This window comes from Xenopus laevis, chromosome 4S (genome assembly GCF_017654675.1).
Source record: "Xenopus laevis strain J_2021 chromosome 4S, Xenopus_laevis_v10.1, whole genome shotgun sequence".
Lineage (NCBI taxonomy): Eukaryota > Metazoa > Chordata > Amphibia > Anura > Pipidae > Xenopus > Xenopus laevis.
Window position 1 is genome coordinate 121,071,839 of NC_054378.1, and position 12,540 is coordinate 121,084,378.

The 12,540-nt window shown below is 40.2% G+C and overlaps 1 protein-coding gene across 2 annotated transcripts in view; it reads right to left on the minus strand.

The window, feature by feature from the left end:
- The window catches only part of MGC147226.S (uncharacterized protein mgc147226 S homeolog), a 56,799-nt gene that overhangs the window by 25,641 nt on the left and 18,618 nt on the right, over positions 1–12,540 (minus strand). For both annotated transcript variants that reach the window (XM_018259292.2, NM_001127737.1), the window contains 4 exon segments: positions 7,013–7,252; positions 2,159–2,230; positions 1,820–2,036; positions 508–716 (listed from right to left, as the gene is read on the minus strand). In XM_018259292.2, the coding sequence (XP_018114781.1) occupies positions 508–716; positions 1,820–2,036; positions 2,159–2,230; positions 7,013–7,252 (738 nt within the window).

Here is a 12,540-nt window from a genome sequence, read left to right on the forward strand (position 1 = left end):
CATATGATTCCCTGAAACATGAATTATGATGAATAATGCACCCCGTGTTGCAAAATTTTAAGGCATCTTAAGTCACCTTAGAGTTCCATGACCTGTAAAAAAGCACTGTATATGGCCTCATGCCTCTAAAATATATAAATAGATATATATACAGATAGATAGATAGATAGATAGATAGATAGATAGATAGATAGATAGATAGATAGATAGATAGATAGATAGATAGATAGATAGATAGATAGATAGATAGATAGATAGATAGATAGATGATAGATGCCTTACAGGACGCAAGTCTTGAAACTGTTATGTATACTTTTTGCTGCTTCAATTTGCATATTTTATATTTCATTGCAGTGCTGCATGCTTTGTTTGTTCAAGCTGGAGTCTGAGGCATGCACCCAATTAGAAATGAATATGTGTGTGCATGTGTATTACAGGTATGGGACCTGCTATCCAGAATGGATCCCATACAGGCCACAGGCCATCAGAGAAAACAGTGATACCCACCTGACAGCACATAAAAAGGCCCCGCAGGTTCACATTGAATGTTTTGTCCCACTCTTGCAACGTGGTATCTTCGCTCGCCGAATTCATATTAATCCCAGCGTTATTACATGCTATGTCAATTCTCCCCCAATTAGTCACAATTGTATCTACAATCCTTTTCACATCTTCTTCTTTGCTAATATCCGCTGCTATGGCAACCGATTTTATTCCTACAGAAAGGTTTGGTATAGATTACACATCATTGGCAAGGATACAGAAATAAAAAGTTTTGGGGAAGAATATTTATACTTTTTGAGATTAGAAATATTTATACACTTATTTATTAGTTCTTGAATGCACAAATGGTGAAAGTACACAGCAGTGCGGGCTCTCGGTCCTGATAAAATACACGTTTGCAGACCATCAATTATTACTGTCGAAGTTGTAGATGCTTCATTGTGAGCTAAATGTTTTATTGTTGTGGTGCAGTGCCACCTGCTGGTCAGAAGCAAGAAAGCAAGTTCTCAAATAATTTGGGGGGGGGAGAATGTTCTTACAAATATTTTTAGAGTGCAACTAGAATTCTAATATACAGACACTGGGTAAACCATTGCCTGAAATTTATATAATAACACTAAAATGCTTTCTAGAATTTATATTTAACGATGGAAAAGCATATAAAACAGTGGGGACCTGTTATCCAGAATGCTCGGGACCTGGTGTTTTCCCGGATAATAGATCTTTTCATAATTTGGATCTTCATACCTCAAGTCTACTAGAAAATCACATTAACAAATAAAACCAATTCTGCTTCCAATAAGGATTAATTATATCTTAGTTGGAATCAAGTTTTATAATTACAGAGAAAAAGGAAATCATTTTTTAATATATGGATTATTTGGATAAAATTGAGTCTATTGGATAGATTCGGAGCTCTCTGAATAACGGGTTTCCGGATAACGGATCCCATACCTGTAATACATTCAAGATTATCTCCAGTAACCCAATAATTCTCTCTATTTTTAGATAACAATGTGGCACAGGGGTAAAGCAATGGCACCTTAAGGCATTTGGGTCCTGGGTCTATGAGATATCTTCCCATAAAAAGACACAGGGGGTTCTATGTAAGACAAATGATTTGGTCTGGAAACAATTTTAACCACAGAAAAGCAAAGTGGATAAGAGGTGTCAAACTTTGGGACTGTAAGTAATGTGAAGGGGCTCAGGAGTGTAGATGGCTTATTGGGACTCCAAATGAAAAATCTCAATGATATCGGTAGTCAGGTCAAGGGCCTAGTAACATCCTCTGGGCACAAGTTAATGTTTTACTTACCCTTTAGGTGTAGTTCAAAGACAACAGCCTCTGCTTTTTCAAGCATCAGGTCTACAACGGCAACATTGGCTCCTGCTTCCCCTAAAGCATGTGCAAAGGCTCTGCCAATACCCTGACCTCCACCAGTCACATAAGCCACCTTTCCATCCAATCGCATTCGGTCCAAAATAGGAAGACCTTTATAGCCCCAGAACACATCGTCCTTTACAATGACATCCTGTCTCGGGTAAACAAAAACAGAATTGATAGTCTTTATGTTAATGCAGATCATAAAGCTGCTTGAGCCTTACGAGTAGTAACAAAGGTTCTCCTAGACCATCACATGCAAATGCCCGTTACCTTCACATCTCCAGATGGAGGAACAAATCTCCTTCTTGCAACAATGATGGAACCATCTATGGGTAAAGTCACCTTTAGAAATTAAACAAAGGATGCATTATTTATTGTATCTGGGAGCCCTGAGGATAAAGGCATTTTCATCTAGAACACAGTTTCTACTTGCCTACAAAAGGGTTCCACATTATTCCGACCATGACCTGCTCATTTCTCAGCCCAATACCTTCCAATAATTTCCTATATTCTGTAATCCAACTCCTTCTGATTTCATTAACCTTGTAGCCAAATCCACCTATACTGATTACCCAGTGCCCTCTGGTATGTGAATATTAGGTGAATGTGCGCTGAAGTCACAGGCAAACCTCTGCTTCCAATGTCAAGTGTCCCACTAAACAAGCCATGGGATAAATTTATGGTGGCGGAGCAGTAACCTAAATCAATAACCAATTAGCATCTACTTGTTAAGTCCAGTCTGAATGATAGGGCCTTTCCCTGAGTAAAAATTTACTTTCCCTTACTTCTGGTTCATCGTTAGCTGCCATGCTTTGAGTCCATTGAGAGGAAAGTCCTACACAAATGCCACCTCCCTTAGTAGTAGGGCAGTGCCATCCAGCTTTATTCCATGTGGAAGGTCTATTGTCCACTAGACCCATCTCTACAGGAACAGATCCTATTAAAATGATGTCATTTGAAAGAAGTCTGGATCCTTCTATTAGGGATGCACCGAATCCACTATTTTGGATTCGGCCGAGCCCCTAAATCCTTTATGAAAAATTCTACTGAACTGAATCCTAATTTGCATATGCAAATTAGAAGTGAGAAGGGGAAAACATTTTTTAGCTCCTTGTTTTGTGACAATAAATCACGCGATTTCCCTCTCCGTCCCTAAGATTCCCTGAACTGAATCCTGGATTTGGTGCCTTCTACTGGTGTGTACAGTCCTTCCTCTTCCAGCTTTGCCAATTTCAATTCTAGGCACCCATAAGAGTCAGTTTCGACAGATCCTCCTGTGATCCTAACATGTGATCAGTGTTATCTCACCATCTAAGTATGGTCAACTATAATATATTGGTCCATTCAGCTATTTTCCTAAGCAGTCAGAGAGCTCATATATTGACCTGTGGACGGTCATGCCAGGATTTGTGGAAAGGCCACCAAGGCCCAGGCCTAGGGCAGCAGGATTTAGGGGGCGGCATGCTGCCCAACCGCACCCACATTTATAAACACTGGGGATGTGGAGGAGATACAATAGTTTTTTTTAACATTTCCCATGCACCAATCCCCATTCCTCTTGTTGATGAAAATTTGAGCAAATAAAAGGGAGGGGATGGGGCGACGAATGCCAGCAGGTCCAGCCCTGTTTGCCGTCCAAGGGGGGTAACTACAGAGGAAGCAGACTCTGCGGCTGCCGGGGGCCCAGGAGGTATAGGGGCCCCATGACTCCCTAAATAATGAACAATTTCAACATATATTGGTAAATACAGGACAACCTTTGCTTATGTTGGGGGTCCTAAAATTAATTTGCTGTGGGGCCCAGTGACATCTAGTTACGCCACTGGTATGCTCACCCCCAGAATAATGGACATCTTTATAGATCTCTTTCTATAAGACACAGGCTGCATTGCTTGAATTTCCATGAAATTGCTTGTAGGGAAAAAAAAAAGCCCATTCATGTAAAATCAGTTATTTTGTGTTTCATTCCATGGTCTTCTTCAGCAAAGCAGCGGTATAATAAATAGAAGGGACTTCCGATTATCAAAATGTCAAGTTGACGGATACAGATGCACACAATCCAATTAGCATTTTTATCGCCCCAGGCAAATGGCTCCTTTTATGAATCCCATGTAAGACTGTGAATAAATTCTCGTACAAATGTGCAGGCGTTTTAGGAGTTAAAGGGGAGATTTTTTCCTTAGACTAAATAGTATTGCTTTTTTCTTTTTTAAATATATGCTTTTTTTTAAAAGTTAAAGGGCCACTGGGCACAGCACCTGGAAAGAAGAATTTATTAAATATATCCAAGAGAATTTTCTGGTAAAAGCCTTTCTTATTCTTTTAACATGCCCTTCAGTCAATGAAATAGTAGGATACACAGCAAACCCAGGAGCTTCTGTGGTCCAGAGCTTGGCTGTCCAAATGGAGGCTGGATGTGTCCATCAAAGGTATTTTATGGTCCTAACCTGCTCAAAGGTGTAATAAACCTACCAGCCCTGGGCAGGGCCACTTTAAAGGTGACCATAGACATTATGATAAAAGATCTTTTTGTTATCATTAGACCAAGCTTATTTTGAAACAATCTTTTAAAACATAAATAAACTTTTAAAATAAGTGCATGTAAAATTTATGAGGGGCTATTCTAAGCACTTTTGCAATGTACATTCATTATTTATTTTGTTTTTATTCCAAGCTATTAAGGGATACAGGTACTGTTAATTTGAATGAATTTGATGACAACAGCGCCACCTGCTGGTCATTTTCCCACCAGTCTGACCAGCAAGTAGTCAAGGAAGTTGTCAGGAGAAAGAAAGAGGCTGCTCTGATGTTCTTCAGCTTAGGAAAGAGTTGAGAAAGGTTTTCAATTTTTTTCATATGCAGAAGAACATCAGAGCAGCCTCTTTCTTTCTCCTGACAACTTCCCTGACTACTACTGGTGGTCAGACTGGTGGGAAACTGACCAGTAGGTGGTGCTTTTTTTACCAAATTCATTCATATTAATAGTGATGGGCGAATTTGCGCCGTTTTGCTTTGCTGAAAAATTCGCGAAATTCGCGAAACGGTGAAAAATTCACGAAACATCGCCGGCGTGCTTAGAATAGCAACCTCATCAATTTTACATGCACTTTTTTTTTAAGGGTTACTTAGTCTTTTAATGTACGATTTGTCCATCAACTAAAAAGACCATTTCAAGAGATATTGTCTAGTTGAGACTGAAATATAAATGGGAGAGGCCTGAATAGAAAAATGAGCAATAAAAGGTAGCAGTTACAATACATTTGTAGCCTTACAGAGCATTTGTTTTTTAGATGGGGTCAGTGACCCCCATTTGAAAACTAGTAAGAGTCAGAAGAAAAAGGCAATTTATTGTTCAAAAACTATAAAAAAGAAAAATTGAACACCAATTGAAAAGTTGCTTAGAATTAGCCATTCTATAAAATATTAAAAGTTAACATAAAGGTGAACCACCCCTTTAAAGGGGTGGTTCACCTTTGAGTTAACTTCTAATATGATGCAGAGAGTGATATTCTTAGACAATTTGCAATTGGTTTTAATTTTTTTATTATTTGTGGTTTTTCAGTTATTTAGCTTTTTATTCGGCAGCTCTCCAGTTTGCAATTTCAGCAAATTTGGTTGCTAGGGTCCAAATTACCGTAGCAACCATAAATTGATTTGAATAAGAGACTTGAATATGAATAGGAGAGGGACTGAATAGAAAGATGAGTAATAAAAGGTAGCAATAATACGGTAATAAATGTGTAGCCTGACAAAGCATTTGTTTTAGATGGGGTCAGGGACCCACTTTTGAAAGCTGGAAATAGTCAGTAAAAAAAGGCAAATCGTTAAAAAACTATAAAAACTAAGCAATGAAGACCAATTGGAAAGTTGCTTAGAATTAGCCATTCTATAACATACTAAAAGTTAACTCAAAGGTGAACCACCCCTTTAAGGCATGAACATCCAAATTTCGGAAATATCCATTATGGTTCAGAGCATTAAATATAACAGGCTGATACCTGTATCCCATTAGTGTTACAGAGTCCGAATTTATTCTTGGGGGCTTGAATATATACAGATCTGTGGATTCTGGTAAATGCCAAAGGGGCTACTGTAAAATGCCATAGAACGTCACTATTAACTGGGATGGTGGGGGGCTGTTTGGTTCTCAGCGTATTTGAGATTATGATCCATTCTGACATGGGGTGACACAGTGATATTTGGAGAACCATAGGGGTCAAATGCGTAGAAAAAGAACTCACTCTTTTCTAAGACCAGACCGGGTGATGTGTATATAGCTAGCCATAAATGCTGCCTTGCAGCTAGGGTTGCCACCTGCCCAGATTAGGGTTTCCATCTTTCTGGATTTCACCCGGACAGCCTAGTTTTTGGAAGGGCTGCCTGGGTGAAAAGTTACTGTCCGGATTTCCAAAAATCCGGACAGGACATTGAAGTGAATGACATGGCTATCAGCCAATCACTGATCGCCATGTCATCAGTCCTGCCCCCAACGTCACCCGTCCCCGTCGTCACTGATCTGCCCCTGGCGTCGCCGGGTCGTTTTCTGCGGAAAAAAAAGGTGACAACCCTACTTGCAGCACTGGGTTCCTGGGTTCAATTCCAGCCTGGGCACAACAAGGAGTCTGTATGTCCCCCCTTCATTTTGGATTTTCTCTGGTTACTCCTGTTTTCTCCCACATTCCATAATCCTACAGACAGGTCAATTGGCTCCTGATAAAACTGTCCCTAGTGAGTGGGAACCAGTGGCGTAACTAGATGTTACTGGGCCCCACAGCAAATGCAATTTAGTTACCCAAAACATTGATAAATTCTACCGAGATTGAAATTGCTAATATGGAAATAATTCATTAATTAGGGCCTTACTGGGCCCCATACAGTCCTGGGCCCTTCTGCAACCGCAGGGTCTGCTTCCTCTGTCGAATTAGATTAGATTGTAAACTCCACTGGGGCAGGGGGTGATGGGAATGTTGTATAATCCCTGTATATTGCTGCATAAAATGTTGGCACTATCTAAATAAAGTATAATAATCACAATAATAATAATAAACATTATATTTTGATTCCTTTTAACAACCCCATTGTGTCTTTTACCGAGCCTCTGCTCCCCCGCCTGACAGCACCCACCTGCTCCAACGACGGGTCGGAATTAATTACTTCTGTCACTTTCCTGGCCGCAGCAGATCCCTCCTCATCAGCCATGAATTCCCGAGAATGATGCTCTTTCACAAATGCGTTTTGCACGCAGATCACACCGTTCATTTTTAGCATATTGCTGCTCATAATCAGGTTGTAATAGTTTATATGACTGCGCTCGGTGGCATCGATAAACACCATGTCAAATTGCTCGCCTGAAGCGGCCAACTCCTGCAAGACAACAAACAGACGCGCAATACAGATGTATCGGATTAAGTGTGAAAAGGGAAAAAACAGGCGAGCGATAATATAGAAGCCTCAGAGACTTCCCAAGCAGAACTGGAGAGAATTACTGACAAGGTGCACACATTTATTCAACACAAATTTAGATGTCTGTCCTGGTAGCAAAACACATTCACATTTCAAGTGTAAAAAGGCAGAAAATTACACGGCCCCAGCGTTGCATTTGTTATAGAGTTGCCGGCTTGGCTTACACATGTGGGCACAATGGCTACTTATGATCAACAGTCAGACTCACAATGGGCCTTCAGTTCCTATAGCTGGGAAATAAACACCTATTGATCATTTGGGTATATTAATTAATAAATGAAATGGAAATTGGCATATAGAGAGAGAGAGAGAGAGAGGGGGGGGGGAGAGAGAGAGAGAGAGAGAGAGAGAGAGAGAGAGAGAGATCCACTAGATCGGAGTATATATAGTGAATAAAGTACCCCCTTTTGTAAAATATAAGGATATTATAAGTCATAAGTCACCGAAGGCCGAGGCTTTTATACAGGTCATGGAACTCCGAGGTTAATTCTAATATCCTCATATTTTCCCACAAGGGGTACTTTATTTATTATAATACACAATTTTTAGTGAGTCATGTGTCACCGTTTACACGGATATTATTTACAAGATATTAATGGCTTTTGTGTATTATATAGTGAATAAAGTACCCCCTCCAGTAAAATATAAGGATATTATAAGTTACCGAGGAGTTTCATGATCATATAAAAACACGAGGCCGAAGGCCAAGTGTTTTTATACAGGTCATGGAACTCCGAGGTAACTTCTAATTAGGGATGCACCGAATCCAGGATTCTGTTTGGGATTCGGTCTTTTTCAGCAGGGTTTGGATTCGGCCGAATCCTCCTGTCCAGCCGAACCGAATCCGAATCCTGATTTGCATATGCAAATTAGGGGCGGGGAGGGAAATCACGTGACTTTTTGTCACAAAACAAGGAAGTAAAAAATGTTTTCCCCTTCCCACCCCTAATTTGCATATGCAAATTCAGATTCGGTTTGGTATTCGGCCGAATCCTTCGTGAATGATTCGGGAGTTTGGCCGAATCCAAAATAGTGGATTCGGTGCATCCCTACTTCTAATATCCTCATATTTTGCAACTGGGGGTACTTTATTTATTATAATACACAAGTTTCAGTGAGTCATGTGACAAAAATGACATTAGAACTCACCGTTTATAAGGATATCATTTACAAGATAGTCATGGCTTTTGTGTATTATATATATATTTATGACTGTATATGCATAGAGGCTCTAGAGAATAATAACCAACTATTGTAAAATATAAAGATATTAGAAGTCACCGAGGGGTCCTGTGACCATATAAAGGCACAAGGTTGCAGACTGAGTTATACAGGGAACTCTGAGTATCACTCATGTATTATAAGGGATAATGTACCCCCTACTGTAAATGATAAGGATATTAGAAGTCACTGAGGGGTTGTATTGTGACCATATTAAGGCACAAGGCTGCAGGCTGAGTTATACAGGGAACTCTGAGTATCACTCATGTATTATAAGGGATAATGTACCCCCTACTGTAAATGATAAGGATATTAGAAGTCACTGAGGGGTTCTGTGACCATATAAAGACACAAGGCTGCAGGCTGAGTTATACAGGGAACTCTGAGTATCACTCATGCATTACAAGGGATAGTGTACCCCCTACTGTAAATGATAAGGATATTAGAACCCACTAATGGATTATTTGATGATATAAAGGCTCTCTGAATTTAGGACTGGATCAGCTTCAACTTTACATGCTCCTGGTCAGCCACTGCTACTAACATAAAGTCAACAGGATATCAAGCAACCAGACATGGCAGCGGCTATGCTGTTCTGTATTACTGTATATCAGCAGGTGCAGGCCCATGTTGGGGAGTGTGGGGTGTTGAGATTCGAGAGGGGAGCCTCTGCAATAGCCTTATGATGTGCACATCACTTTCCGGACTTCAAAAGCAATAGTACATTTTTTATACCCTTACATGTTTCTCAACAGTTAACAGAGAATATTTAATCTTTCCTAGATTTGAGCTTTTTTAATGAGACTGACTGCGAGTATTAGCCAAGCCATCCTGTTGCCTGTTGTAACCATTATGGGCTTCCCTTTAAATTGATTCACAACACAAAGCCTAAAGTTGTTAGTATTCCATGCAATAACAAGAGTCATAGAACCCAATGTAGAGTAACCAAGGTTGGGGGAACCCAAAAATGACGCTTTTTTAGGCCGACCTCTGCTCTGTGTACCTGCAGAAAAAATGCAGGCTTGTCTTGCTACTTCTGCTGCGCCAAATTTCTGAGACTTAAATAAGAAGCTTTTTGGCAGAGCCCAGAATACTCAGCATCTGCATTTTGATATAATTGTAACTAACACAAGTTTCTAAGACTTAATTAAATAAGTGGCTTTTTGACAGTGAACCCAGAATACTAAGCACCTTTGATACAATTGTAACTAATAAAATAAACAAGTCTCTTGGGGGAACTCAGACTCACTGCGTAAAGGCGTTGTTCACCTTTAAGTTAACATTTTTTAGTAAAAGTGATGAGAGCAGTGATGCGCAAATTTGCCCTGTTTCGCCGAAAAAATTTGCAAACTTCCCAATTCAATTTTGACACCTGCATCAATTCGCGTCAATTTTGACACCCGCATTAAAGTCAATGGGCATCCAAATTATGTTGACGCGAGACAGTTTTGATGTAAGCGACTATTCCGACGTGCGTCCAAATTTTTTTGACACTGGACAATTTTCGCAGTTTCAGGAATTTATTTGTCGCCGGAGAAACTGGGACATTCGCTGCGAATTCGCACCGGGCGAATTTATTCAGTGGTATTCTGAGACAATTTGCACTTGGATTTAATTTATTATTTGAGTTATTTAGCTTTTTATTCAGCAGCTCTCCAGTTTGCCGTTTCTGCAATTTGGTTGCTAGGGTCCAAATTTACCTAGAAACTGGAATGTGAATAGGAGAGGCCTGAATAGAAAGGTGAGTAATTAGCAATAACAGAGCATTACAGAGCATTTTTTTTTATGGGGTCGGTGACCCCTGTTTGAAGGCTGGAGTCAGAGTCGGAAGGAGAAGGCAAATAAATAATGGAGACCACCTGAAAAGTTGCTCAGAATTGGCCATTCTATAACATACCTTTAAAGGGCAATTTCACCTTCATTAGCAAAACTAAAACATGTACCTAAACCCCCCACCAATGTGTTCAGACTTACCATAACCTAACAAATTTTGTAAAATGGACATTGTATTTAGGGGGTGTGGCCACAAAATGGGTGTGGTCAAACCATATTTGAAGTGCATGCTGGGAGGTATGCTGTTGAAATGAATGCAAGTATTCTGCAAGTATGTAGTGCACACCCAGTTATCATACATGAGCTCAAATTCAATTGATAATGGTTAAATTCTGACTGAATAAAAGGAGATTGCAATTAGTGGGATTGCGTTTCCAACATAAGCCGTATCGCCTGCAGTGCAGATTGTATGAAGCTGCTGTCGCCTACTGGTAAGAGGTAGTACTGCATGCTAAACTGCAGGATTATCTTTTACCGCTGTAGTGATAGGGTGAAGCTGACCCGTTTCACTTCGGCAAAAATTTGCGAAGCGGCAAAAAATTCATCAAATGCATTGTAGTCTAGGGGCAAGAATTTTTTTCACCCAATGGAGTCTATGGGCGTCTTTTTTGCGGCGAAACCTGGCAAAAAAAGTATTTTCATCACTATTTGCCAGCAATAACATATGTAACATGATGACAGCTTTGCCCTTATATAAAAGCTCACCTATTTCTCTAGGTAAGTGCACTAGGGCTATGGTTGATGGCTTGATCACAACAAAAGGCTCACCGTCTAATCATTTAAGCAGGAAATATGCCACCCAGGATGGATGCTCAGGGCTGACAATGTAACCTGATTATTATTAAATTAAGAAGGCTACCATTAAATGCTGGTGATTATTCCGACAGCCCTCTCTACACTTGTATTTCTTAGATGCCTGTCCCAGTGTAAAAGGAAAAGGGGGGCACATTTCAACCTTCTGTAAATCCACAAAGTATCTTCAAGTCAATATGGCTGAGGTCAGGCAGAATGCGGGTCTCTCCGAGCAAAGCTAAAAGCTAATTTTATGTTAGAATAAATGTCTAATTCAGCAACATACATATTCACCAGGCAGACCGTGGGGAGCTTAAATTAGCCATAAAATCATCAGTTTTATCTGGGTCAAAAACAGAAGAAGAGAAGGGAAAAAAAAAGGAATTAGCATTAAGAAAATGGAATGTGAATTTCCAAAGTGTGCGGTTTGCACTTCTCCCGTCCTGTCACCCGTCCCTAGAATGATTCCCACTGACAAATCATCATGAACAGAACAGAAGACAATTTTAACACCCAAGAGAGCGCTAATGGGAAGAATGATCACTCATATAAAAGGTTTGTAACTAATGGCATTAGGGAATGTGACACCGTCATTTAATATCCACTGATAGTAAGAACTCTTCCATTTCAATACAACTGATTCATTAGCTTTACGCCCTCACCCTGCTGGCACCGCTTGGACGGTTTTAGTGAGACGTTTGGCACAGATGACTAATCAGGAGGGGAGATTCTCGTTTGAAGCGAGTGCAATCGTTTTCCCTTTCAGGGTAATGCATTAAATAATGTCTTTTAGCAGAAAATTGTTTAGTGTTTTTGAACGTTTCATTGGTACAGTATATATACAACTACGCTACATCTATGATTAACATGAGTATTAACATATAATATATGAAATGAGGAGGAATGCAAAAAACTGTTTTTAAAGGGTGGGGTTCCAAGCAAGGACAATTACCCTGGACCATACAAAGAGTTGGGCTAGAGGTTTAGGCAGTGTGACTGTGGGATAGCAGGTATAGTAGGGAGAGATGGTGCCTATAGTAACAGTGGATAATAGTGTCTGGGAAGGGAGTGTGGCTGTGGGATAGCAGGTATAGTAGGGAGAGATGGTGCCTATAGTAACAGTGGGATAATAGTCTCTGGGAAGGGAGTGTGACTGTGGGATAGCAGGTATAGTAGGGAGAGATGGTGTCTATAGTAACAGTGGGATAATAGTCTCTGGGAAGGGAGTGTGACTGTGGGATAGCAGGTATAGTAGGGAGAGATGGTGTCTATAGTAACAGTGGGATAATAGTCTCTGGGAAGGGAGTGTGACTGTGGGATAGCAGGTATAGTAGTGAGAGATG